General features: G+C 40.1%; 1 protein-coding gene and 1 long non-coding RNA gene across 3 annotated transcripts in view; one reads left to right on the forward strand and one right to left on the reverse strand.

The window, feature by feature from the left end:
• Positions 1 to 27,769, reverse strand: part of LOC136316005 (uncharacterized) — a 159,761-nt gene that overhangs the window by 126,486 nt on the left and 5,506 nt on the right. The window lies entirely within an intron of this gene.
• The window catches only part of MMP20 (matrix metallopeptidase 20), a 47,745-nt gene that overhangs the window by 3,110 nt on the left and 16,866 nt on the right, over positions 1 to 27,769 (forward strand). Inside the window, exons 2-8 of the mRNA XM_066247706.1 lie at positions 3,601 to 3,848; positions 8,588 to 8,736; positions 10,910 to 11,035; positions 11,864 to 12,025; positions 13,836 to 13,977; positions 24,041 to 24,177; positions 25,065 to 25,221. Of these exons, the coding sequence (XP_066103803.1) occupies positions 3,601 to 3,848; positions 8,588 to 8,736; positions 10,910 to 11,035; positions 11,864 to 12,025; positions 13,836 to 13,977; positions 24,041 to 24,177; positions 25,065 to 25,221 (1,121 nt within the window). The remainder of the gene's footprint in view (positions 1 to 3,600; positions 3,849 to 8,587; positions 8,737 to 10,909; positions 11,036 to 11,863; positions 12,026 to 13,835; positions 13,978 to 24,040; positions 24,178 to 25,064; positions 25,222 to 27,769) is intronic.

Genomic DNA, 27,769 nt, shown 5'->3' on the forward strand with positions numbered 1-27,769 from the left:
AACCCCCATCCCCTCTGACAGCTGTCAGTCTGTTCTCTATTTATGAGTCTGTTCTATTTTGTTAGTTTATTTTGTTTGTCTAACAAACAAAATAGATAAGTGAAATCATATGGTAAGATTTTTTTCTGGTATTTTTCTGAAGTGAGAAGCAGGGAGGCAGAGACAGACTCCCGCATGCGTGGGACAGGGATCCACCTGGCATGCCCACTAGGGGGTAATGCTCTGCCCATCTGAGCATTGCTTTGTTGCAACTGGAACCATTCTAGTACCTGAGGTGGAGGCCATGGAGCCGTCCTCAGCACCTGGGCCAACAGTGCTCCAATGGAGCCTTGGCTGTGGGAGGGGAAGAGAGAAAGGAGAGGGGGGAGGGTGGAGAAGAAGATGGGTGCTTCTCCTGTGTGCCCTGGCCAGGAATCGAACCTGGGACTTCCACATGCCCATGCCAGGCCAATGCTCTACCACTTAGCCAACTGGCCAGGGCCAAGATATATTTTAATTGTTATTATATTTGCTTCCTACCTTTCTCAGTAAATATCAAAAAGATTTTTTATTTTTCTACTATTTTTTGAACATCACTTTGAAGAATTACAAATATTCTATTATATAAATGAGTTTTAACTTAATGATTTCTTTTGTTGGACACATTATTTCCATATGAATACTGTTTCTATAAACACCTTTGTACATCAGCCTAATCTAATGGATTATTTTTCAGTATAGACTTCCAGAAGTGAAATTAATGAGTAAAATGTATCTTCTGATACATTTAAAAGCATTTTTCATAGTATGGATTTTATTGGATCCTCACACTGCTGTGACCATTAGGAGGGATACCAACCCTATTTTATAGATGAGAAAGCTGAAATCAAAAGAATTTAAAGGAATAGTCTCAAACTTCCTAGAACCTAGGATCTATCACACAGAATCAAAAGTTCTCACAACTCCGTTTCTGTGACTTAGGCAAAGTAGAAAGAAATATAGAAGAAACACCTGGCCAGTGCTCTTCCACTGAGCCAACCAGCCAGGGCCAAAAAAAACATATCTTGAACTTCACCTTGTGTCGAAGCATATTTAACTCTGAGTTTTAAACTTTTAATTCTTAGGAAAGACAGTAGGGAAGTACAGTGAATGAGGAGTTAAGACCTAGGCCACTGGCATGCTGAGACAGACCCTCTAGGACACTATTATTTTTATCTATCAAACATTGAAAGAGAAATGGAGAGAGGACTACTTGAACCCTAAACTCTGTGACTTTAACAATGGGGAAGTGAGAAGGGAAGAAGGACAAATATTATCATTCTTATGATTCCTGAAATCTTTGACCCAGTGTCCCAATTGGGTGTTAGAATGAACACAAATGCAATTCTAAGTGTACATCTATTTGCCTAATTGAACACTTGAGCCTAAAAAGTATGCTGAAAACTTATCAATAACTTTTACAAGATTTCCCAAATAAGTTAGGCTCTCAGAACATCTGATACTTTTTTAAAGAACAGTGCATAGCCATACAGGCCTACCTCAAGAAAAAGAAAAATCCCAAATAAACAATCTAACTTTATACCTAAACAAATTAGAAAAAGAGTAACAAACAAAACCCAAAGTAAACAGAAGGAAGGAAATAAGATCAGAGAAGAAACAGAAATGGAAGGGAGGAAGGAAGGAAAGAAGGAAGGTAGAAAGGAAAGAAGGAAGGAAGGAAGGAAGGAAGGAAGGAAGGAAGGAAGGAAGGAAGGAAGGAAGGAAGGAAGGAAGCCAAGAAACCAAGAGCTGGTTCTTTGAAAAGATAAAATTGACAAGCCTTTAGCTAAACTCATCAAGAAGAAAAAAGGGCCCTAGCCGCCTGGCCCAGTGGATAAAGAGTGTCTGCCTGGTGTGTGGACATCCCGGGATCAATCCCTGATCAAGGCACAGATGAGAAGTGACCATCTGCTTCTCTTCCCTTCCTTCTCCCCCTTCTCTTTCTCTCTTCCACTCCCACATCCAGTGGCTCAGTTGGTTCCAGTGACAGCCCCAGGTGCTGAGGATAGCTTGATTGATTTGAGCATCGGCTCCAGATAGGTGTTGCCAGGAGGATCCCAGTCGGGATGCACGTGGGAGTCTGTCTCTGTATCTCCCCTCTTCTCACTTAAAAAAAGAACTTTAAAAAATTTTTAAAAGAAACAGCCCAAATAAATAGAATGATAAATGAAAGAGAAGTAACAACTGACACCACATAAATACAAAGAATCATTAAAGAATACTACAATTATATGCCAACTAATTTGACAATCTTAAAAAAAAAAGGATATATTTCTAGAAGCATATAACCTTCCAAGACTGAACCAGAAAAGTATAGACTGTCTAAGCAGACCAATTACAAGTAATGAAATTAAAGCAATAATCAAATTCCCAACAGATAGAAATCTAGGGCCAGATGGCTTCAAAGTTGAATTCTACCAAACGTTTCAACAAAATTGATACCTATCATTCTTAAACTATTTCCAAACATTGAAGAGAAAAGAACACTTCCAAACTCATTCTATGAAGATAGTGTTACGCTGGACAGTATATGACCTTTAAGTCTAGTATTACTTCACATGAGTATATAATACTATACAAGTATCTAACAAATTTCCTATTGTTAGACATTAAGATTGTTGTTAATGTTTTATTATTTACACATATAAATATGCATATATAGCATATAAATAAAAGTCTATATAATTCATGTAGAATATATATAGTTAATGTAATTTATAAATACTATTTATATACAATAAAAATACCTTACATGCAATATATAAATATAAAATTTTATATATAATAAAAATGTATATATAAATCTTTAACTGCTCTTTGTTTATTTTCCTGAAATAAGTTGGGCGAGTAAATTCCTGGGTCAACAACTGGTTCTGATCCTGCGTTTGCATGACTCAGCCTCACTCACTTCACCTAAGCAGTCATAGAAAAGTATTTTGAATGATATATTAGAGGCTTAAACCTTTATCTGCAAATAAAAGCTCTATAATGTATGATTAATGTTACTTGTCTCAAGGGACAAAGAGCCTGTCCCAGGAAACCTGCCCCCTGGAAACGTCCAAGGCCACATACTGAACACACCTGTAGGGAATAAGACTGAGCCTCTGCCCTTGTATAAAATCAGGGCTGGAATATAATGTCTCTGAAGGTTAAAAACACTGGTGTGTAAAACATGATACCAATAACTGCTCATTCGAGAACAGGAGAGTCTGTTCTGCAAATTGAGTACAGATATCAAAGACAAATAAATTATTCATGGGGAAAACATGTTCATTTTCCTTCCATTATTTTTCTCTCTTACAAGACCTCTTCATTGTAGAAAAGCTATAAAATGTAGGTGAGCAAAAAATAGATAAATGAATAAATAAACAAGCTAAAATTGTCATTACCAAAAGATAATCACTGTTAATAATCTGACATACTGTATATCTCTCTAAATTTTACCTATGCAAATGTGTCTAAATTTTTTTTCAAAAATGGAAATATACACACTCTTTTTCATATGCTCAGAAAATATTACCTGAACAAGAGAATTTCCAAGAAACTGTGCTGTAGATGTGTTAGCCTGCCTCTCCATTTCAGGCATATCTTGACAAGTATTACACAAAGAGAGGAGGGCATCAGGTTGGTGACATGGTTGCACGAGGAAGCAATTCCATAGTGAAGAAGATTAAGGAGCTCCAAGCATTCTTTGGCCTCCAAGTCACTGGGAAGTTAGACCGGACCACAATGGATGTGATCAAGAGGCCTCGCTGTGGAGTCCCAGATGTGGCAAACTACCGCCTCTTCCCAGGAGAACCCAAATGGAAAAAAGATACTTTGACGTACAGGTAATAAGATCTGAGCCTTTCCAAATTTGGAAACACCTTCTTCTCTTTAAAAAAAAAAAGAAAAATCTTCCTTCTGATCTGTACAAATATCATGATTCATCACAACCACAAGATAGAATAAGAATTTTAAGTCCAATCTGTAGATAATAGAGAATTCACTAGAAAATATCTTCTCAGGATTATTGTAATAATGGGCTGACCATCTTAGGTATTACAATTTCACAACACATTATTTTTTTTCTTTTTTGTATTTTTCTGAAGTTGAAAACGGGAGGCAGTCAGACAGACTCCCGCATGTGCCCATCCAGGATCCACCCAGCATGCCCACCAAGGGGCGATTCTAGCGCCTGAGGCAGAGGCCATGAAGCCATCCTCAGCACCCCGGCCAACTTTGCTCCAATGGAGCCTTGTCTGCGGGAGGGGAAGAGAGAGACAAAGAGGAAGGAGAGTGGGAGGAAGGAGAGGAAGGAAGCAGATGGGTGCTTCTCCTTTGTGCCCTGGCTGGGAATCGAACCCTGGACTCCTGCACACCAGGCCGACACTCTACCACTGTGCCAACCGGCCAGGGACAACACGTTATTTTTAAAGAAAAATAATCTAGGCTAGTGTTATCAACCTGATAGAATGAGCCAGTATTCTTAAAACAATCTGTTCAATCAGAAGGATATATGCTAAAACTCACCTATCAATAAATTGTTTTCATGTATTTAAAAAGTCATTTATTAATGACTTAGTAAGTATTTACTATAGGCAATGTTGGAGATCATTTGTCCTTTATGCATCAGCCCTTAGCCACTTACCCCACCTTATGCCTCTCCACCTCCCTGGTCATTATCTGGCCTCCTCCTGCCCAAAGCAAGGACTCTGTGCAGCCCGGGGGAGCATGCCCAACCAGAACCTACATTCTCTCTGTGCTCTGGCCATCACACAAAAATTCCTTCCCAGCAGCCTGGTCTCATTTCTGGGGCCAGCGCAGGCCTCTTTCGCAGGTCCGCCTGGGTTGGACCATCCACCGTGCCTGTTTCCAACCCCACCGCGTGTGGACCTATGGGCCTTTCTCATGCTAGACACAGGTGACATTCAAAAAGAAGGAAAGCCCACATTTCTAGCTTTTGCCCCAGGCCTCGCAAATATAGGGGTTTTCTAGGTGGAAAAGCAGACCAAGCAAACAACCGCAAAATGTGGTGTGTGCGAGGCAGGGCCGTGAGCAGTGCCAGTGGAGGAGCAGACGGCAGGCAGTGAGGGGGAGGGCAGCTAGGACGAGAGGATGACAGGCAGTGTGGACTTTAATCAAGGGCAGTGGAAAGCCGGACCAGGATCTGGATCTGCTTTCGTTGTGCAAATGAGCACATCTAGTCGATATCTAGGCACAGAAAAAGGCTGGGCTATCACAATAGTCCCAGCGGTGGAATGCTGGAGCTGGCTACTACTAACAGTTCACAAGAGTCCATCTTTAAATGTTGTGCAGTTTTGCAGCCAGTTATTAAGTTTCCAAGAATTTTGTGAGCTGGTTGCTAAACAAAACCGTTATTAAAACCTAAATTAAGCCCTGACCGCATGACTCAGTTGGAGCGTCGCCTGGAGCACGGAAGTTGCAGGCTCGATTTTCCCAGCAGCTCAAATGTTCCTTCCTGTCTCTCCCTGATCCCTAAAAAAAATAAAAATAAAAAAATGAATTATATAAACTTAAAATTAAATAAGTTATATTAAAAACAGGGTAATCATAAGATTGCTTTCTAGTTATTATACTGCATTTATCGATATTCAGAAAGTCATTTACATCTATTTTATTGATATGTTGTAAATGATGTCATTGCTCAATTCTTCCCAACTTGGTGTTTCCTGGTGGCAAGTTGGTAACTTGAAATTAACCACAAGGAGCATATTTACTATAAGAAAATCTGGAAACACTACCAATTAAAAATCCTTGGCTTAGAGCTGGTTGTTAAACTGTACCAATGTGTGACCTGTGGTGGTGCAGTGGATAAAGCATGGACCTGGAACACTGAGGTCGTGGGTTCGAAACCTTAGGCTTGCCCAGTCAAGGCTCATACAGGAAGCCACTACCATGAATTGATGCTTCCTGCTTCTCTCCCCACTTTCTCTCTTTCTCTCTCTTTCTTTCTCTCTCTCTCTCTCAAGTTAATAAATAAAACTTTAAAAATAAAATAAATAAATAAACTGTACCAGGACACCGGTTAGTCCCTGCCATCAAATGAGAGCCCAAACTAGACCACTTGTTAGCTGCTGTAAGTTTATGAGTCCATAAGGTGGAGCTCTTAGCACAATTAATTGGCTTCAGCTTAAGCATCACACAAAAATCAAAGCATTTGTTCCGCTTATGGAAAACAATCCTTTTGGTGTTGAACACACAGTGATTATGAAATGATTAAGGGAAAATTTTATAAAAACCCATGAAATCTTTTTCATTGTTTTGGTGTTTTTTTCTTTTTTTCTTTTTTTTGCTTTCTTTTTCTTCTTTTCCAAGTGAGAGGAGGGGAGATAGAGAGACAGACTCTACATTCGCCCCAACTGGGATCCACCCAGCAAGCCCAATCGTGGGTGCATGCTAAGCCCACTGAGGGCCATGCTGGCAATAGAGCTATTTTTAGTGCCTGAGGTGGAGGCTGCAGGGAGCCAACCTCAGTGCTCAGAGCCGATGCTCTCAAACCAATCAAGCCATGGCTGTGGGAGAGGAAGAGAGAAAGAGAGCAAGAAGGGATAGGGGGAAGAGTAAAGAAGCAGATGGTTGCTGCTCCTGTGTGCCCTGACCAGATTCGAATCCAGGACATCCACACACCAGGCATATGCTTTACCACTGAGCTAACTGACCAGGTTCTCATCATTTTCTTAAAATAAACTGTGTCACAGAATTTTAGTCCCTGAATATGCAGAGCAAAAACAAGGGGATCCAGATAATTTGGGACTTGGAGAAGCATAATATTCTTGTGATAAGTTGGGAAGCCCCAACCCCCCTCAACACATTCACACTACCCCTCCACTCATGCTCTGCCCCTCATGAGAGACTTAGTACTTTGTCTATAGAGCCGCTGGATTCCTGAATAACTTCCCATAACAAAGGATTTAAAAAGACAAAATATATCATAATGTTTATGTGCATAAGCTTTGAAGTCAGAACTAGGCTCAAATCCTGATAAGTCATAAATTGAACTCTTAAGGTGTTGTGAGAATTAGATGACATATCACATTAAGCAGTGCTTAGAAGAGTGTCTTAGCCTTAGTATGTGTTCAGAGAATATTAGCTATTATCACTATTGCTTTATCAATCTCTAGACCTTTGGATCAGGATTTTCTCTGTGTTCTCTTCTGGGGTTCTTCCTTTCTCTGTCTCTGCCTTCTATAGCCCAACACACTGCCAGCCCAAAGATACAGCTGACTTGCCTATAATGTGAGGGAATTGTAAGGTACCAACTACACAGAATTGTGATAAATCACAGATTCTTGTTATGCAGTGGGCTTGGCATATTTGAAAGCACTAAATGTCTCCTTTTAGTGTCTTCCTGGTTTCCCCCTTCAACATATAGTTCTTGGTCCCAACCCTGAAGTTAAAGATGTTGTTTCTTCCCTCTCCAGTGCTCAGCTGAGCTTTTTACCATCTTGTCTGTGAAACATGGCCCCTTCCTTTGTGCCCCCGGGTTTACCTCTGTTGGTTTCCAGTTGAGATTGTACCACTGGCATCAGAATAACCTAGGATACTTGCAAAAATGCAAATTTCTGGATCACATCTGTATATTTAAAAACCTTCCCAGGTGGTTACTATAGGTCCCAAAATTTAAGAACTACTGCATAGGCTCTAAAAACCACTAGCTTTTATTCATTAATTCATCCATTTGTCAACTATATTTTCTAAATACCAACTATGTGCAAGGCACTGGACTAGGAACTGGAGAAAGAAAGAATTGTAAACTCAGTCCTGCTCTCAAGGTTGGTTCTCACAGACCTAGCATCCCGTTCTGCGTCTGTTATTCCATCCCACCCCAGGTCCCAGGTGGAAGTTCCTCTCCCCAACACTTCTGCACACGCTGACAGAAGCCCCGCCCCTGGGCTCCAGGGTAGCCTGTCTAGAGAACCACCAACCGTCTCTCTCTATAACTGTTTATCTACACTCCTAAAAAAATAAGTAAATAAAAAATGAAAACTATAACTTTCTGCCTGCAGATGTCATTGTCACACCAGGACTTGATGAAGAACTCCAGCCTTTTTCAGTTTAAGTGAACACTTCCTCTTTTAAAATGCATTAAGAGAAAAGTGATTTCCCCTTGGCCATGGGGAAATCCTGATGGCCTTTGAACTAAGAGTTTGCAAAACTTCCAAATTCCATATTATTTTTTACAACTGAAAATTTTCAGTCCCTTAGGGGGAAAAAGAGACCACTTCTCAATTAAAACCACATTAGAGCAATTGGACTTCTTGGTACTTGCTAAGTAACCCAAGGTATTGTTCTTCAAAATTCCTATAGTAACAACGAAAGCCAAACTGTTTCAACACCAGATTACCTCAACTTTTTCATTTCTCCTCTTCGTTTTCTCATTGTTTAATGTATTTCAGGGATCTAACAAATATGAGAGCAAAATAAGAACTACTGTTTTGAAGGAAAAAAAATCTAAATTGTAGAGTTATGTTCAATATTAACATTATTAATGCGAACAATAAAATTTTTGGCTTCTTGGCTTAGGAGCATTTATTGAAAGAAAACCATGTTCCTTCTATTTTCACAGAGTATCCAAATACACGTCCTCCATGGCTGCTGCTGAAGTAGACAAGGCCGTGGAGATGGCCTTGCAGGCCTGGAGCAGCGCAGTTCCTCTGAACTTTGTGAGGATAAATTCAGGAGAAGCAGATATTATGATATCTTTTGAAACAGGAGGTATTGTGGAGCTTCTTGAATTTTGTCTACTAATCCAGAGGAGAAATGTTGCAATATTCCTTCTACCATACTTAATCAAGTGATTAGCAAGATCCTTCTTCACACTGTCGTGTGATGGGCGGAGACCTAGATCAGCACCGCAAAGTGAGGGTCTTCATCTGGCCAGAAAACAGAACCAGAGAAGTCCTCGCATTTCTTGTCTTTATTAGACTGACCTGTAGGCTGGACCAGTTTTCATTGTGATCTTGCCCCATTAGGGACTGATTCTGTCAGATTTAGTTTTTGTTTAGGAGCCATATGACCTCATGCCATTCCCACAATGATGTTCATTGCTTTATATCCTCTTCCAAATTAGCCAGGACTCTCCCACCTTGAATCGTCACTAAGGAAAATAAATTATACGGTGACCCTGATAGCTGTCCCCTGCAGCAGTGGGTAGGAAAGTGGGGTTGCTGTCTTGCCTGCGCTTGCAGGCTACCTTGGGAATCACCAGGCCTGTCTGCAACCTGCCCATCCCCCACTCACCCAGTGAGGACTAGAGGCCTAACTTTGCACAGTGATTGGGGAAGCTCTCTGAGCCCTTGACAGAGAAATTTTGTCTCATTAGTAGACATAGGAAAGCCCATTAGATTACTTTCTCTTCTTAGGTTCCTAATAGGTAAGGTAAGTGAGTGCCACTACCTCTCACCCTCCAAAGATAACATTTCTAAGTGTCCCTCTTATTTCAAGTCTTGATCTTAATTTTAATCTGACAACCCTGGGGAGAACCATGCTAGAAGCTAAGAGAGAAAAGATCAAACAAGTCCTGAGTAAAACCATTTAGAGATAGTCTGTGACAGTTCCTGCTCCTCCCAGAGGACCAAGGCCACCACCAGTCAAGTGGCAGGACAGTGTGGCCTAGGGCATCTTTGGGGACAATGGAGTTAACATCTTTCACACTTGTGCCCTGTCCCCTAAAAGACAAGATAACTAGGGAATGTGCTGCCATGTCAGTATGTGCCCCGGGACATACAACCGGATTTAACTCACGCTGCACCTAACCCTGGCAATGACACACCAGATCTTTGCTTTGTTGGTTTCTAATAAAACAGTGTATCCCCCTCTTTTTATTCTTCCTTCTTTTCTACTAAGTTTGTAATGAACTGTTAATACAATACAGAAAATAAAACAAAAACATAAGAAGCTTTAAAAGTTAGGCTTTTATAAACATGTCTATTACTTTCATAAGTTTTACACGGGAAAGTTTATCAAAATTACACAGAAATTATTTGCTACTTCCTTAAGTTGTATTGTATTGTGCTGTACAAACAGAAAGCACGCACATGCTCAATTCACTGTCACTGTCATAGCTACATCACATGTTGAAGGCTGCACTCTACCAATACATTCACATTCTGACCAGTGGAAGAGATCACTATCAAATTACCATCTCTGCTTTCTGCTTTTGTAATCTATAGTATGGGCACAATTCACAGTATGCCACATGTTAATCAACAGATACCTCAAAGAAAACAATAACAGAACATTTTTTTTTATTTTTAAGGCTTACTTTTTGAAATATAAAACAGCCCTTTTAATTTTCTAATTGACAGATTAGTCATTGACATTGAACTTCTTCCTTTTTAAAAAAATATATTTTGCGAAAGAGACAGAGAGAGACAGAAAAAGGGACATATAGAGACAGACAGACAGGAAGGGAGAAAGACAAGAAGCATCGATTCTTTGTTGTGGCACCTTAGTTGCTCATTGATTACTTTCTCATATGTGCCTTGACCAGCATGGCTACAGCAGAACGAGTGACCTCTTGCTCAAGCCAGCGATTTTGGGCTCAAGCCAGCAACCTTGGGCTTCAATCCAGCGACTTTTGGGCTTGAGCTAGTGACCATGGGGTCATGTCTATGATCCCAGGCTCAAGCCAGCAACCCGGCACTCAAGCGGTGACCTTGGGGTTTTGAACCTGGGTCCTCTGCATCCTAGTCTGATGCTCTACCCACTGTTCCATTGCCTGGTCAGGTGACATTGAACTTCTTATTATAAAAAAATGAATATTGAAAATCTAGTATTTGTATGAGAAGTATCAGTGCTATTTAAAAGACTATTCCCTGTAATGTTCTATGCCCCTCAAATTGCTAGAAGAACTAAATGCTGTTGGCATTTCTTTTTACTTGTTTAGATCATGGGGATTCCTACCCATTTGATGGCCCTCGAGGGACCCTAGCCCATGCATTTGCACCTGGAGAAGGCCTGGGAGGAGATACACATTTCGACAATGCTGAGAAGTGGACTATGGGAATGAATGGTATATATGCACAATTCACCATAACCTGGAAAATATTGTACCTTCTTCTGGGCTTCCATCATGAAACCTTGAGGTTCAACGTCCCAAGCCACCCTTTAACAAGGGAGGCTGGCTAGGAAAAACAAGTAAGCCAAAAATCCAAAAGGGAACACCATAAGGGAAAGACTCACTCTCAGTCATGCTATAGACTTGCCTGACCTCTGATTCACAGCAGATCATATCAAGAAGCAGCAATTCCCTCCTCAACATATGGCTCTGTTTTTGTCATCTCCACAGTGTTTATTGTTTCTCACTTGTGCTTGGAAATAGGCGACATTCAGGAATGACCTGAAGGAGTCAGTACTCTCCTGAGAAGCGTGAGGAGGATGGGTATAAATTTCCAGAACATAGTGCATATCATCTGAAAATTTTCAGTGTGAAACATGTTTGGATAAAAAGAAGTAGGTTGTAATAGCAGGGAACTAGTAAAGCATTTGTGACCTAAATCTACATATTATTGGCGCTATTATTATTTTGCCAAGATAAGCTCCAATTAGACCTCTTTTTTATAAATCAACTTATCGAGCATCATTGACAATGAACAAAATTGGCTGATTTGCATGTGCCTCTCCCTCCACACCAAGCCCCTTCTAGACAAAAGGGAAAGGACTAGACTAAAGTAAGCCAAGTTAAATGCCAGAATAACCTACCAACCTTTGAACAATCCAGTTATGAAAAGAAAAGAAAATGAGCTAACTGTGATTTGGGTGTAAATTCTCCTGTAAAGGCAGAAGATATTGAACATAAAATTCTATGTTGATGCTGTCTTTTCTCTCTCATATTCTCTAGGTTTCAATTTATTCACTGTTGCTGCTCACGAATTTGGTCATGCGCTGGGCCTGGCCCATTCCACAGACCCCTCAGCACTGATGTACCCAACTTATAAGTACCAGCAACCCTACGGATTTCACCTCCCCAAGGATGACGTGAAAGGGATCCAGGCGTTGTACGGTACGCGCACTGCATTTCTTTGACAACTGACGCTGAAAGTAACAAGCATTAGGTATCCAACTTAGACAAAGTATAGTTTGCCAAAAGTTACCTGCAGAGGCCAAGATTAAACTAAAGACAACAGCTCCAACTATGCCCTCCTATAAAGAACTTATTTATCAAATATGAATATTACTTTCTTCTAAGATGTGCAATTAAATTTTACATCTTTCTTCCAGATCATATTGGTCCCACAATGAGCATAGAAAATACAGTCATTTCTTTTTTGAGTTAGGTCAAAACTTAGACTTTGGGAGAAAATGGGTATATTTTATACTCCATATATATGGTGCTTACCCATTTTCAGATGAGTGACCTTATTTTTCTAAAAATAGCAATTATGATGATTATAACTACATCACTCAGTTGCAAAGACAACCTGCAGTTTACAAAATGTGTCACCATCCTTAGGGTCAGCCTGTGGGGTGTGAAGTGTTTCCCTCATTTGATAGCTGAGAACACTGAGGCTCAAAGGCAGTATGTGTCTCAAGACCTTCAAAATTAACTTGTGTCAACATTCTTTCAAACATAATAAAGGAGCACTAGAAACTCCATACCCAACTTCCTTTAAAAAAAAAGACAAATTCATTAGTTCAAGAGAAAAAAATCTTGACACACTATTAGAACTGGGCACTTTTTCATTAATGTTTAAAGGCAGAAAAATCTAGAAACTGATTTTCACATAAGCTTTGGAGTCAGTGTTTCAGTCTTTCCTTGCCCCAGAGGCTATAAGTCAGACAGCCCAGCTCATTCTTCTGTAGCTGGCCGCTAGTCCCTTGGGAACACACAGCGTGAGATAAAAACTCACCTGCAGTTTTCCCAAAGAGCAGTCCTTGTTTTACAAGAGGAGCCACTAGAAGATGGGTTTTTTTAAAATCATTTATTCTCTTATATCTATAACAGGGGATTTAGGGAGGTGATTAGTGGAACAATAAATATTTCCAAGATTTCAGTGGTGTAGCACAATGCACAAGTTTATTTCTTGCTCTTGCAAAGACCAGTTTTCAGATAGTATGAATGCTGGATAGCCCTTCTCCACATAGTGACACAAATGTACAGGCCTCTTCTAGTTCGTATATCCTTTATCTCGTCGAGCTTCATGTCTATCCATCATGATTCAGAAGCTTGGGGAAGTCATCCCCTGCACAGATGTTTCCTGGCCTGCAAGTTACTGATACCAGAGATGATGCCTTTAAGTAGCAAACACGGTCAGTACACCTCAGTGCCACGAAAATCCCGAGTCTCTCCTGAGGGGCCTAATAAAACGCTTATGCTCAGTGTAGGACACCCAGAAGTGAATGAAAATAACATGAAAACACATAAGAAAGTTATTATCTTATTGAGAATGCAGTATTTAATTACAAAGAAACAATCAGTGGCAACTTTTAAAGTACATTTCATTTAGGATGCCTGTAGATATCAAAGAAGTTATGTCTAATAATAAAATAATAGCTACTATTCTTTGAGCATGTACTATGTGCCAAGTACTGTACTGAGTCTTTTCAGGCACTATCGAATTCTCACAAAAACCTGATTAGGTACTGTTATCACCCCCTTCCATTTTACTAATGAGGAAACTGAGGCTTGGAGAGTCTATTTGCCCATTTATCTCACACCCAGTAACCAATGAAGCTGGGTTCAAACCCAGGTCCGCCTGCCATCAACAGCAATGCTGTCTTCACCTTGCAAATGCACTGAAAGTGGGTCTGTGGAGGTGAAGTGCGCAGACTAGATTCCTGGTGCCGTTTGACCAAGTCGCTTTGAATCCTAGGACCTCGGAAAACATTTCCAGGAAAACCCACTGTGCCAAATGCTCCCCCTCATAATCCGTCCATCCCTGACCTCTGTGACTCCAGCTCAGCCTTTGATGCAGTGACAATGCTGGGGAAGGAACTCCTACTCTTCAGGGACCGGTAAGCCTAAACTGTGCTTAAGACAATGAGGTTGTCCTACAAGTGTGAAAAAAATAATTTATAGATATTTTTCACTCAACATCATCTCATTTTTCCATGTCAATGAATTTTAATTTTCATCTTTATTTTATATATGTATATAGGGTGAGGCAAAAGTAGGATTTTACTGATTAGGTAACCCTGGACAAGTAATGCGCCAAACACATTTATTTCCAGTAAATATTTGAGAGTGGGAATCAAGAATTATGTCCAATGGATTGAGGCTTGGAAACTTGAAGTATTTTTTATTATTATTTATTTTTATTGGATTCTTTTTATATTAAGACATTAATTATTGAATTTTTTATTGACTTTTACCAGAAGTAAACCTAAACAGAATTGGTAGGCATTGGTTCAGAGTGACAGAGCAGGAGGGGCCTGGAACGCCATGTTAAGTAACGTTGGCTTCTTCTAAGGGATAATATTGTCAGAGTTTACGTTGCCCAGACGGGTGCACGTGGTACTCATTCGGTGATAAAGAAATGAGATACTGGCCACGGTGTAACATATAGCTTATTCTTTTAGCAAATATCAGTGGCTGTGGTAGGGACAAAGGAGACAGTGAAGTTAAAGATGCCTTCTGATACAAGTGTAACTATTTTCTTTAAAAAGCAGCAATAATAATAATAATAAATTTTAAAACCTATCAAACTATGAACATTTAGCAATTACTAATGACTATTTGAAGTAGATACATCTTTTGATGAAGTCTTGACTGTAAATACTAAGGATGGTAACAGAATAGAAAGGGAGGTGTGGATACAAGAGACGTTTAGGTGCATAAGTGGCTGGGGAGGGATGATGAGTGGTCCCCTTCTAGCACTGGTTTGCCATTAACTGGCCATGAGACCTTGAACCTCTCTCTTTCTCCATGTTAAAATGAGGTGTTGTCTGATATTAATAGTGACTTCAATGTGTTCAGTACTTACTATCTAAAGACTTTATTATCAAATCTTTACAACGGCCCTGGGAAGAATGAATTATTATTCTCTTTTTATAAGACACGGGAAGGATAAGCCACTTGTTCAAGAACACATTGCTAGTGAAGGTTTGAACTGGGACCCACTCCTAAATGTGGAGCAAGGCCTGTGCTTCAAACTGCCCTGCTCTACCATCTCCTCCTGTGTCACCCAGAGAAAGAATCCCATGACTCCATAGTTCTGATCGCCTACCTGCTGTCACAAAAAGTCCCAAAGTGCTTGCTAAGCCTGGACAAAGAACAAAGGAGTCTTTCAAGTCACGGCTACAATGGCCACCTGGGGGCCATTATGAAAGAGCTCCAGTCTGCTCTCTCCCACCGCAAGCCTGAATTCCCCATCACCAACAATAACCTGTTGATGAGGCATTCAAACCACGAATATAATAACCACATTATTTGTTTCCAAAGCAATATGGAATGCAGTCCCTTTTAAAGTCACTGTGAGGTTGTTACACACTCTCCATAGTGTATAAAGGAACATTGATACATTCAAATGTTCTGTTTGAAAAGAACTAAACTTCAGGTATAATGGGTAGAAAGTCATATATGTTTAATTTACATATGTTTATTCTATGTACTAGATGACAAAATACTGATACTATCCCAGATTTCCTCAAGCACTTAAGGAAGAGAAGAGGTAAATGACTGAATTATAGCCACAGCAAAATTATATTTACATTTTTTAGACCATTCTGAATTTTATATAATGTCATTTTAAGGATAAAATTAAAAATAACACAATCAGCTATAGACCTTAGGAGATTAATAGCATTTTACAAATGGGATAAGTATATATACAGGTTGATCATGTTCAAATTCTTAATCTTAGAGATAAGAAAGCTAGACCCAGGTCTTCCAGCCTAGTGGACCCTCAACTGCAACCCTGGCTTTCTGACTCCCGATCCTGAGTTCATCCTATCACTCATATAGAAAACCTTCTGTTACACAACAGAACTACCAACAGAAGCACTAAATGTGGGTGAACTTATGCCTTTTGACCAGACACATTTGAGTTGGCAGAAAAGCACTCAGGGCTGCTGATGTACTCCTGGGCCCTTGTCTGCCAGTAGGCTCAACAGCCACAAGAGGAGGGTGGTCTGAGACTGAGTTTCTAAAAACATGTTTGATAGACTTCTCCACATTGTTTTATTCTCAAAATAAGATTCTTTATTTAAAAACATGTCAATCATTACTGTCACACTTTGAAAGATACTATGTATCTTAGACTAGAATGCAAACAAAGACATTTTTATGGGTATCAAGTACCCAACAGAATTAAAGAGAAGGATGAATGAAAAAGGCACTCTAAGGGAGGCACCAGCAAGACTTGGACAGTAATTTGGTGAATGGGTGAAAAAGAGTCAAAAGTTTCAGCATAATTCACAAAAAACAAAAAATTAAGTTTTGTTGTGCGTTTGAAAAAAAATGTTAGTTCTGACTGGTTCACACAAAAATGAAAGAAAGAAGTGGTAGATGTGTTGGATTTCAGGTGATGATGACTCTAGTAAGATTTTATAGAAATAAGCTAGTGCTCAGGGGAGAGTTGAAGGCTTCCATGAGTTGTGAAATCTCCCACTGGGAAGAGACAGTTGAATATGTGAAAATAAACTCCAACAACACTTACTGATTTAATCCACACTGTTATTATCTCCAGCTGGAATTTTAACTTGGGTCTATTTGACGTCAGAGACAGAATCCCTGTAGTGAAGTCTAAAATATATCAGAAAAGAGAAGTTTTTCTAAGTGAATAACAGTGGAAATGCTGCCTGAGGTCACCAGATTGAGAACTGGAGGAGTCTGACTGGCAGGATAATTAAGAAATGCAAATTCAGTGGAGTGGTGAGGAAGGAAACCAGATTACGTGGCGTGAAAGAACATTGGTGGGTAGCTAATGGACATGATTCATTTGAGAATCTGACTGAAAACAAAGGGACATAAGTCAATAGCTGGAAGAGGCCACAGGGTCAAATGAGGATTTTTCAAGATGAGTAATACTTGGACAATTTGGGGACATGAAAAGGAGCTGAAAGGAAAGAAGGAAAGAGGAAGGAAGGAAGGAAGGAAGGAAGGAAGGAAGGAAGGAAGGAAGGAAGGAAGGAAGGGGATAGAAAGAAAGAAAGAAAGAAAGAAAGAAAGAAAGAGAAGGAAGGAAGGAAGGAAGGAAGGAAGGAAGGAAGGAAGGAAGGAAGGAAGGAAAGAAGGAAGGCGAGAGAAATAAAGAAAGAAAGAAGGAAAGAAGGAAGGAAGGAAGGAAGGAAGGAAGGAAGGAAGGAAGGAAGGAAGGAAGGAAAGAAGGAAGGCGAGAGAAATAAAGAAAGAAAGAAGGAAAGAAGGAAGGAAGGAAGGAAGGAAGGAAGGAAGGAAGGAAGGAAGGAAGGAAGGAGATAGAAAGAAAGAAAAGAAAAGAAAGAAAGAAAGAAGAAAGAAAGAAAGAAAGAAAGAAAGAAAGAAAGAAAGAAAGAGAAGGAAGGAAGGAAGGAAGGAAGGAAGGAAGGAAGGAAGGAAGGAAGGAAGGAAGGAAGGAAGGAAAGAAGGAAGGAAGGCGAGAGAAATAAAGAAAGAAAGAAGGAAAGAAGGAAGGAAGGAAGGAAGGAAGGAAGGAAGGAGATAGAAAGAAAGAAAAGAAAAGAAAGAAAGAAAGAAGAAAGAAAGAAAGAAAGAAAGAAAGAAAGAAAGAAAGAAAGAGAAGGAAGGAAGGAAGGAAGGAAGGAAGGAAGGAAGGAAGGAAGGAAGGAAGGAAGGAAGGAAGGAAGGAAAGAAGGCGAGAGAAATAAAGAAAGAAAGAAGGAAAGAAGGAAGGAAGGAAGGAAGGAAGGAAGGAAGGAAGGAAGGAAGGAAGGAGAAAGAAAGAAAAGAAAAGAAAGAAAGAAAGAAGAAAGAAAGAAAGAAAGAAAGAGAAAGAAAGAAAGAAAGAAAGAAAGAAAGAAAGAAAGAAAGAGAAAGAAGAAAGAGAAGGAAAGAAGGAAGGAAGGAAGGAAGGAAGGAAGGAAGGAAGGAAGGAAGGAAGGAAGGAAGGAAGGAAGGAAGGAAGGAAGGAGAGGAAGAAAGAAAGAAAAAGAGGAAGGAGAGAGGGAGAGAGGAAAAAAGCAAATGCAAAGCATGTGAGAAGGAAGGACAATAAACCCAGTAATCGCAACTACTAGGTAGTATATTTGAAATCTATTCCAGAGTTCCACAGCCTTGAATACAGCTGGTACAACTGAAAGGAAGTCTTCCTCCTTTCCAATCTCCCTGAAGATATGTCTTATTTTTATTTTTTTATTTTTTATTTAGAAAAGTAAATTGGCCCTGGCTGGTTGGCTCAGTAGTAGAGTGTCAGCCCAGCACGTGGATGCCCCAGGTTCAATTCCCAGTTAGGACACACAGAAGTGTCCATCTTCTTTTCCACCCCTCTCCCTCTTGCTTCTGTCTCTCTCTCTTCCACTCCTGCAGCCCTGGCTTGATTGGAGTGGGGTGGCTCCATGCACTGAGGATGGCTCCATGGCCTCTGCCTCAGGCACTAAGAAGAGCTCAGGTTCTGAGCAATGGAGCAATGCTACAGATGGGCGGAACATCAGCCCCTAGTGGGCTTGCCAGGTGGATCCCAGTTGGGGTTCATGAGGGAGTCTGTCTCTCTGCCACCCCTCTTCTCACTGAATTTTTAAAACAGAAAGAAAATAAAGAAAATTAGATTTAATTGACATTAGTCAATAAGAGTACATAAGTTTCAGGTAAACATTTCTATAACATTTGAACTATTGTGTTGTGTGCTCATCATCCAAAGTCAAATCATTTTCTGTCACCGTATGTTTGTCCCTTTCTATTCCCCTCTCCCAATTCTCCTCCCCCTAGTAACCACTTCACTTTTATCTATGTCCATGATGTGTCCTTTTTATAAGGTTGTACCACTGAAAGTCAACAAATGGCATTGTGTTTACGTAAACGATTCTCTGTTTTATATTAAGAATTCAGACAAGAAGAGGATGTACCAAGATCCCTGACTTGTTATTTCTTCTGAACTCCCTCTTTTTAGCAAAGAAGGGGGTTCTTCACATCTTCACAAGTTCAGCTTATAAATATACTATAGTTCTCTATCATGTTCTCAGATGGTTATACAGGTAATTTAAGAGAACTATGCACAGCCACAAATATTTTTAACCCATACTACAGTCTCAACATGGGTTTTCAATTTTATAAGCTGTATTTTGCTTGGGCTCAGCGAGTTAGATGTATGATTGATTTCTTGGCTTCTAAGGTACTCTGATATAAGCAAATCTGGTTAGTGAACCCCTCATGTGACTTCAAAGTTTCCAGTGATAGACCTATTTTATACCAGGGAGATAAATTTTAAAAGACATTTGACTCTGTTGATAAACTCTAAGTTTTATGTATCATCTATTAATAAATTTAGAGTGAAACATGTCTTTTTAAGTTATCTTCAAATAATTATAAAAGTAGTCCAGAGTTTATAAAAAGATAATAGGCATTATCTCAATTGATCCTTTGAAATATTAACGTAGATGTTATTATTTTTCTCACCCTTATTTGACAGAAGGTCTGAGTCTCAAAAAAAACTTAAAATGACTCAAGATGAGGTCACATACCCAATGAAAAACAAGGCTTCCAGCATTCCTTGCTTCTGTCCCTGCGCCACATCGCCCAGTCTCAGGCAGAGAAGTAGCAGTTCAGTTGTGAGCATCAAAAAGAGGAAAGACACCTCTTTCTCCTGAAGCTAGGGAACAGGGTGACGGAAAAGAACAGAGTCAAAGGAAGTAAAGGGTTGAAAAGAATGGAAAATCAAGGTGCCCATTCAGCTCATGCCGAATAGCCTTGACAGTCCAGCCAAGAGGAGATGATGGTATCTCCTGAAAGTGAGACTGAAGGATCAGCTTAAGGAGGCGGGGGGAGCAAAGGTGGTTGGTATCACAAAAAGAGAACAAAGGCTTAACAAACATGGATCAAGCCCCTAGATGTGCCAGGCACTCTGCTAAATGGAGATTTAAAATGACTAATACATGACCCTGTCCCCATGGAACTCACAGAACAGGGCCAAGTGGAGGTTACCAGTGACCTAATCTCAAACTTGGAAAATTAGTTGCTGTTCTTTAGCTAAAGGGAATGAAAATGTCAGATAATACTATAATTGATGATCAAATAGGTTCCGCTCAACACTCTGGCACCTATTTATTTCACCAACAAATATTTATTGGACCTTGACTTACACCAGGCATGGTGTTAGCTCCTGGGGACCCAAAGGTAAATAGTGCAGCTAAATATCTAATCTGCAGATCCACAATATCAATAAATTCCATTGTTTTGTATTCTTTATCAAAGATCAGATTACAGACTACTGATATGATCTGTTTATCTGTTTTCATTACCAGTTTAAGTACATACTGTATCTGTTTTTTTCCAACAAGCTCATAGATGAGGGAGGAGCAGTATATTTTAAATCCATTCTCTAGTGTATTAGGAAGTTACTTACTATACTCTTTTTCATCCATTTTAATTTATTTCTTATAGTAACCTATAGCCTAAGCTTGTGAGTCCTCTGAGATTTCTGTTGCTTTACTACCCACTAGACATAGTTTTTCTTCATTAGTGTATTGAAAATTTTCATAAAGGTAGAGTTTTTTTGGAATTTGCGATGCTTTATATAAAGCGATGAGTAGAGTTTATTTCTATTTTACGTATACAGTGCATACATTGTAATATGTTCTGACAGTGTTTAAACCAGGGTTTCTCAGCTTTGGCACTACTGATATTTTGTGCCAGGTAAATTTTGTTGTGCAGGGCTGTCCTGGCCATTGCAGGATGTTTAGCAGCATCCCCAGCCTCTGTTAGACTCCAGTAGCATGGCCCAACCCCAGCTGTAACACCAAAGTTGTCACCAGACATTGCCAAATGTTCCCCAGGCACAAAATCACTCTTGATTTAGAACTACTCTCTCTCAATGTAGTCCTCACAATGTCCACAATACCTAAAGCCATGTTTATGTGGTAAAAAATTTGAGATACTACCACCAGTAAAAAGTTCCACAAGTACCTTTTGGTTCGCCTGCACTCCTAGTCATTACACTTTACAACCTCTCATATTGAGATATTTGGGACAGCAATATCCTATAACTTCAGATAAAAGATAGGGTTCAATTTTTGCCTAGAGTCACTCATTGACTTTTAGTGTCTGAAGAGAAGTACGGTTTATTGATTTTTAAATGAGAATGAAAGAAATGCATCCCAGAGATGAAATTCAGATACAGCCTATGTATCAGAGGAAGGTCTGCCTGGCCCCTGCCCTCAGCCCACCACCTGCCTTCCCATTCCCTGTCCCCGCCATTATAATCCCCTGAAATGTACACTTTCTGCCTTCACAAACATCTAGAACACTGACTTTAACAGAATCAGCATTTCAGAACTATGGGTTAAATTAAATTAATTAGAAAACACTTGCTTTTCAGATTCCCCATCAAGTTCCCAATTAATCCAGTCTTGCTGTCCTTATCAAAGTTCAGATTATGGACTATTGACAGGATCTGTTGATCTATTGTCACTAACCAGTTCTTCCCTAACCTGTGCTCATTTTGTAGTGGTGGAGAAAAAGAAGAGAAAGTCTCTCTTGCCTTCAGAAAAAGCTAGGCCTGATTGGACAAGGGGTTGAGTTCTTTTTTTTTTTTTTTTTTTTTTCTGAAGCTGGAAACGGGGAGAGACAGTCAGACAGACTCCCGCATGCGCCCAACCGGGATCCACCCGGCACGCCCACCAGGGGCGACGCTCTGCCACAACCAGAGCCACTCTAGCGCCTGGGGTAGAGGCCAAGGAGCCATCCCCAGTGCCCGGGCCATCTTTGCTCCAATGGAGCCTTGGCTGCGGGAGGGGAAGAGAGAGACAGAGAGGAAGGAGGGAAGGGGGGGGTGGAGAAGCAAATGGGCGCTTCTCCTATGTGCCCTGGCCGGGAATCGAACCCGGGTCCCCCGCACGCCAGGCCGATGCTCTACCGCTGAGCCAACCTGCCAGGGCGTTGAGTTCTAAACAAAAAAAAACCAAACATCACAGGCTGAGAATGAGCAGGTAGATGAGATAGGTATGTGATGAAAATCAGGCCCGCTGAAGTCTGATTCGGGTTTGTCTCCCCCAATCACCAGATGAACTTTGGGGCCATCAACCATACTGAGACTTAGTTTTTCATCTGGTAATATATGTGCTACAGATAAGGCTGTGATGTCTGGGGCCTGAGGTGAGGCTATATACCCTAAATGGATTTTTGCCACCTGGGTATGGTCTATGGTGGGTGATCAATTAGTGGGTAGTTAATGCCTAAGCAAATAACTTTTATAATTATAAAAACAGAATGTTTATAATGTACTTTCCTATGCAGTATCTCATTTGATCCTCAGTGATCTCATTACTTAGGCCAGGTATTATTTGCATTTAAGAGATGATGAAACTGAGGCTTGGAGACACTGGTCATTTGGAACACTAGCCTATGTCTTCTAAAACACAGTATGTTCTTCCTTCTACATCATGATGCCACTTAGGAAAACATGAAGAAATATTTTTCTCTTCCCAGTATAGCTCTCTTTTAGCTTTCATTATCAGCTTAAATTGCCTCATCTGGAATGCCTTCACCAAACCCCTACGTGCAGTAGGGTGTCCTTTCTGTGTGTTCCCAGAGTGTCCTGAGCTTAACTCTGTAGAACTGTTCACTCTGAATTCGAATGTCCTAATCACTTATCTGTCTCTACTACTAGATTTCAAGCTCCTTGAGAGAAGGCCTGGGTTCAACCTTTCATCCTTGATGTTCCATAAATATTTGTTAAATTAATTGAATAGGAAAACCCACTGTAAGATTTGAGGAGTTTCTTAGGTCACTACATGGAAAGTTAAATGTCAAAATATTATTACAGTTTCCCTGTCCACAAACAATTTTCTGTATTCTTTTCTTCTTTTTTCTAAGTGAGAGGAAGGGAGATAGAGACACAGAATCCTGCATGCACCCAGACAGGGATCCACCCGGCAAGCCCCATCTGGGACCATGCTTGCAACCCAGCTATTTTTATAGCATGAGGCAGAGGTTCCACAAGCCATCCTCAGCACCCAGGGCCAATGCTTTCAAACCAATTGAGCCATGGCTGTAGGAGGCAAAAGGGGAGAGAGAGAGAGAGAGAGAGAGAGAGAGAGAGAGAGAGAGAGAGAGAGAGAGAGAAGAGTGGTGCAGAAGCAGATGGGCTTTTCTCCTGTGTGCCCTGACCAAGAATCGAACCTGGGACATCCATATATCGGACCAATGTTCTATCCACTGAGCCACTGGCCAGGGCCACTTTTCTGCATTGACTCTAGCTTCTATAGAATCAAATCAACTGTATTTTATAAAAATAATTTTTATCTGAAAAATCAAAATGGACCACGTTAACATTGAAAGTTTCAACCCACAACCGCCATGTATATTACCATGATTTTATGGACATAATATTGGGTAAGTGAATGAATAAATGGCTAAACCTAGTTAATTTGTGTGTTACCAGATTTTCTGTTAATTAGCCATCAGGTTAAAAAATACAAACACTTTCAATAGATAAGCATATAAGCAGCATGATAATTTATAATTAACAGTTTTGCTGTTTTCACTGGGAATAATTAGCATCTTTCAACCACAAAGTTTGAGTTTATTTGCATAGTATTCATAATGCCCACCTAGATCATATTTATCTTTGTGAGATTTTAATTTTTAACGATCAGAATAGGAAAAGGAAATTTGTATCAAATGGTATTTGGAAAAGGAAGGTGCATAGCTTAAATGTGTAAATCATTGATGTCATTTCCTTGCTATATCCTTCAGTAGTTTGACCATCATTAAATATATGCAGGAAAGGGGATTGCAGAGAAGCTAAGAGAATGAAAAGGAAGAAGAAACTATTTACTAAGGTAAAAAGAAAAGTATGTTCTTAAAAACAAGACAGGGGCAAGAGGCATTTGCAACGGCCTCTGAAGTGCAGCTTGCTGTATATTTCAGTTCAATTTAAAATCTAAATGGATCCTTGATCTTAATGTCTTTTGCATTGTCCAATAGGATTTTCTGGCGTCGGCAGGTTCACCTGATGGCAGGGATCCGGCCAAGCACCATCACCAGCTCCTTTCCTCAGCTCATGTCCAATGTGGATGCAGCATATGAAGTGGCAGAGAGGGGCACTGCTTACTTCTTTAAAGGTACCCTAAGGATGTCTCAATGAAAGAAATGGCAGGGTGTGGTGCCTGCTGTGTTTGGAACATTAACACTGTCAACGTTTGTTCAGTGATCACGTTTTGGTCATTCCTTCTCCTCAGGTGGGACATTCAGTGCCACCCTATTGTACTGTAATGAAGACGGAATTGACAATGACTTCAAATTGTTCTCAGAGCCAAGCTTTTTCCCTAGTGAGGTTTCATGCTAAGGACAGTGCCCAGGGAGATTGGAAGTTGGTATGACATGGCATACCCTCTTGAGAGCCTCTAAGTAACAAAAGCCAACATAGAACCCAATGTGAGAAGAATAATACCTTTGATGCTATGCCAGGATGTTTTATTTACCTTTGCTTTATTTGTGGTTGGGAGATGCCTCCAGGGTAACTTTTTTTTAAGTTAGAGGAGTAGAGGCAGAGAGACAGACTCCCATATGAACCCCACCGGATCTACCCAGTAAGCCCTCTTTGGAGCGATGGTCTGCCCATCTGGGGCCATTGCTCTGTTGCTTGGCAACCAAGCTATTTTTAGTGCCTTAGACAGTCTGCAGGAGGGGAGGGGGAGAGAGAGAGAGAAGGGGAAGAGGTTGGGGGAGGGGTGGAGAGGCAGATGGTTGCTTCTCCTGAGTACCCTGAATTGAATCCAGGATATCCACACATGGATGCTCTACCACTGAGCCAACCTGCCAGGGCTCAGTGCAACTTTTAAGTCTTGTACTGAGTTGAATAGTTAGAGGCTTATATCTCCTATTTGGTTATAGTCATGGCAAATATCCCAGAAACTAGTTCCATTTATGATCCCCCACAGCATCCTTATGAGTGAAGTGCACCACTAAGTGGGACAGAGTGTTTGTCAACTTTAATTTCTGCTTTCAGGCCCCCATTACTGGATAACAAGAGGATTCCAAATGCAAGGTCCCCCTAGAACTATTTATGACTATGGGTTTCCAAGGTACGTGCAGCGAATAGATGCTGCCGTCTACCTCAAGGATGCACAGAAGACCCTTTTCTTTGTGGGAGATGAATACTACAGGTATGGCTTTTCTCCTTTTGATTGTCCAAATGTATTCAATGGGAAGGAAAAAGCCTTTTGCAGAAATGAATGCAAGGCAAGTTTGCAATAGGCCCATTGACTCTTCTTGGCCACTGGGGTGCCATTTACTGATGGTTGACACTGTCTTCAAGATATGGAACCATCCAAGTGATAAGTAAAACATTAATTCAATAATACCGTTCTTTGGTCTCTAGGACACCAAACATCCTGGTCTTTCAATGCATTCATTAACTGGACCCCCCAGTGACCTAAAAGAGTGGATGCAGCATTCCCAAAAACATAACCACCCACTGGGCATGCCTGAGGGGAGAACTGGTTCCCTGTTATGTGAGTACCAATGCATTTCAGAATACTCCATGATTTTGTGCAAAATGAACATGGTCATGACTGGGGGTTCTTTGAAGGAAAGTTCTGCTAAAGGGAAAAGGCCTTATGACTAAGTCTTTTTATTCAACCTAGAACATGATCATTCTTTTTATCCAAATGAATTATTAATCATTTCCATGCCTGTCTTGCAGGAGGTTATTATAAACAGATATGAATAAGGTGTCATATGTCATCCAATCACTGCACACAGGATCACCCCTCATTTCACCTACTGCATTTTTCTCCTTCATTGATTCATACAGAAGCATGAGCACAGCCATTTGTCAAGCTCTGCCTCTGCACACCTTCCCTCTAGTCCCCATTCCCACTTCAGCATTGCTTCTTTTCCTCAACTTCAAAAGGGAGTAGCAAAAATATATTCTAAGCAGGTGTCTACGCTAACATTTTTAGGGTTTGGTTTGAAGCAGGAAGGCACACGTTGGTCTAAGGGTTTTCATTTCATTTTATATCACTTACTTTTAATAACTTCTGTGTCATAAAAGAAATTTATAAATAAATATTTGTCATGTTCCACCTTACTGATATTATCTTCCCCAGTTTGGAGCTGAGAAGGTAATATAATTGGAACATAGATATATTTCATGAATAGGAAAATTTATCTTATAAAAATGAATGCCAAACAAATGTGGACCTTGCTGAGCCTTTTGGGTCACTGAAAGCACCACCGGCATTGCTCAAAGTATCATATGGTGTCATGAGTTGTCACTTCCAGTCCAGTGTTTAAACAACTAAGCCAGCTATTTTTCTTTCAGAACTTCCTTTCTGAAAGTGATAGTAATTCATTGATTAAGCCCCTAGTATCAGCTGGGCAGTTTCTCCAAAGTCTTTCTTTGTAATCATAGCACTAACATACAAGGATAAAAGTATTAAGAAACTCAACTCCCATTGTGGATTTTTAGAGAATGAGATCGAGAAATATGTGTATGAGTGTATGTATGAGAATGTGAGGCAACTGTGTAGTGATTATTCAGGTAATTTGCTGAAGCTTGTTCACAGCCTGATTTTCACTTGGTGGATGATCCATTCTCCCATTATATCTCTTCTCCATTAATTACCTGGTGTTTGGATTAATCCACCACCCTCAGCACCCACAGTAAAGCATGAACCTCCAGCCAGGCAGGACTGCTGCTTAATAGCCAACACAAAAGCCTTGATGAAAGGTTTAAAATTCCCATAAATGTAGGATATGGAGGGAGAGGGTCTCTGATTGTAATGATGCCTGATGCCCCCTGACAAAACAATACTGAACCTTTCCAACCAGCCTCTGTGGGTGTCTATTAAGGAAGAGCCTTTAGTAATTTAGATGAAACAGATTCATTAAACAATCTATGTCATTAACTCAAATATTAAAGAACACATTTTGCTTATAAGTGAAGGAAACAACAGTAGGTACCTTTAACATTAATTTTCTTAGATTATTGGAAGTATGAAGTGATATAATGCATATAGACAACTAGTACAGTGCTTGGCACATAATAGGTGCTCAAACTGTTCAGTAATAGTAGGAATTTATATGATAATTAACAAATAATTGCTTTAAAAGTTATGATAATTAACCAGTTATTATTTAAATCTCAATATTTCTCTAAGGGGCAGTGCACTCAGAGGTCATCAAAAGGAGTTTTGTTTTCAAAGTCTGAAGGGCCCTGGCATTGCCCTGAAATTGCTACTTCTGGCAAAGCATAGGCAAACCTTTCAACAGTGGAAGTCTTCTACTTTACACACTCTGCACATGCACTGGTTTATGCACTACAGAATAAGACAAACACCTCTGACTTATAGCACAAAAGTTCAGAAAAAGCTATTGTATCAGCTCTATCAATGACCTCCCTGCCTGAATTTTACACATTGTGTTTAGCAGGGCCTTGCATGTATGACATCTTATTGTCATGTGAAACCCTGTATCATTTAGAAATTCCATCCAGCTGCTAGTAACAGAGACCCATAAATATTGTGGCTTAAACATAAATGGGTTTGTTCTTCTCAATGATATAAAATGTCTGAAGTTTAATAGGTTCAGGGGTGGTAAGGTGAGTCCATGGTTAATAGGAACCTAAGTCCCTTCTAACATTTAATTCTGCTATTCTTACCATATGGCTTCCACTCACGTGTTTGCCATGAGATTCAAGGTGGCCAGCGA

Source organism: Saccopteryx bilineata, chromosome 1 (genome assembly GCF_036850765.1).
Source record: "Saccopteryx bilineata isolate mSacBil1 chromosome 1, mSacBil1_pri_phased_curated, whole genome shotgun sequence".
NCBI lineage: Eukaryota > Metazoa > Chordata > Mammalia > Chiroptera > Emballonuridae > Saccopteryx > Saccopteryx bilineata.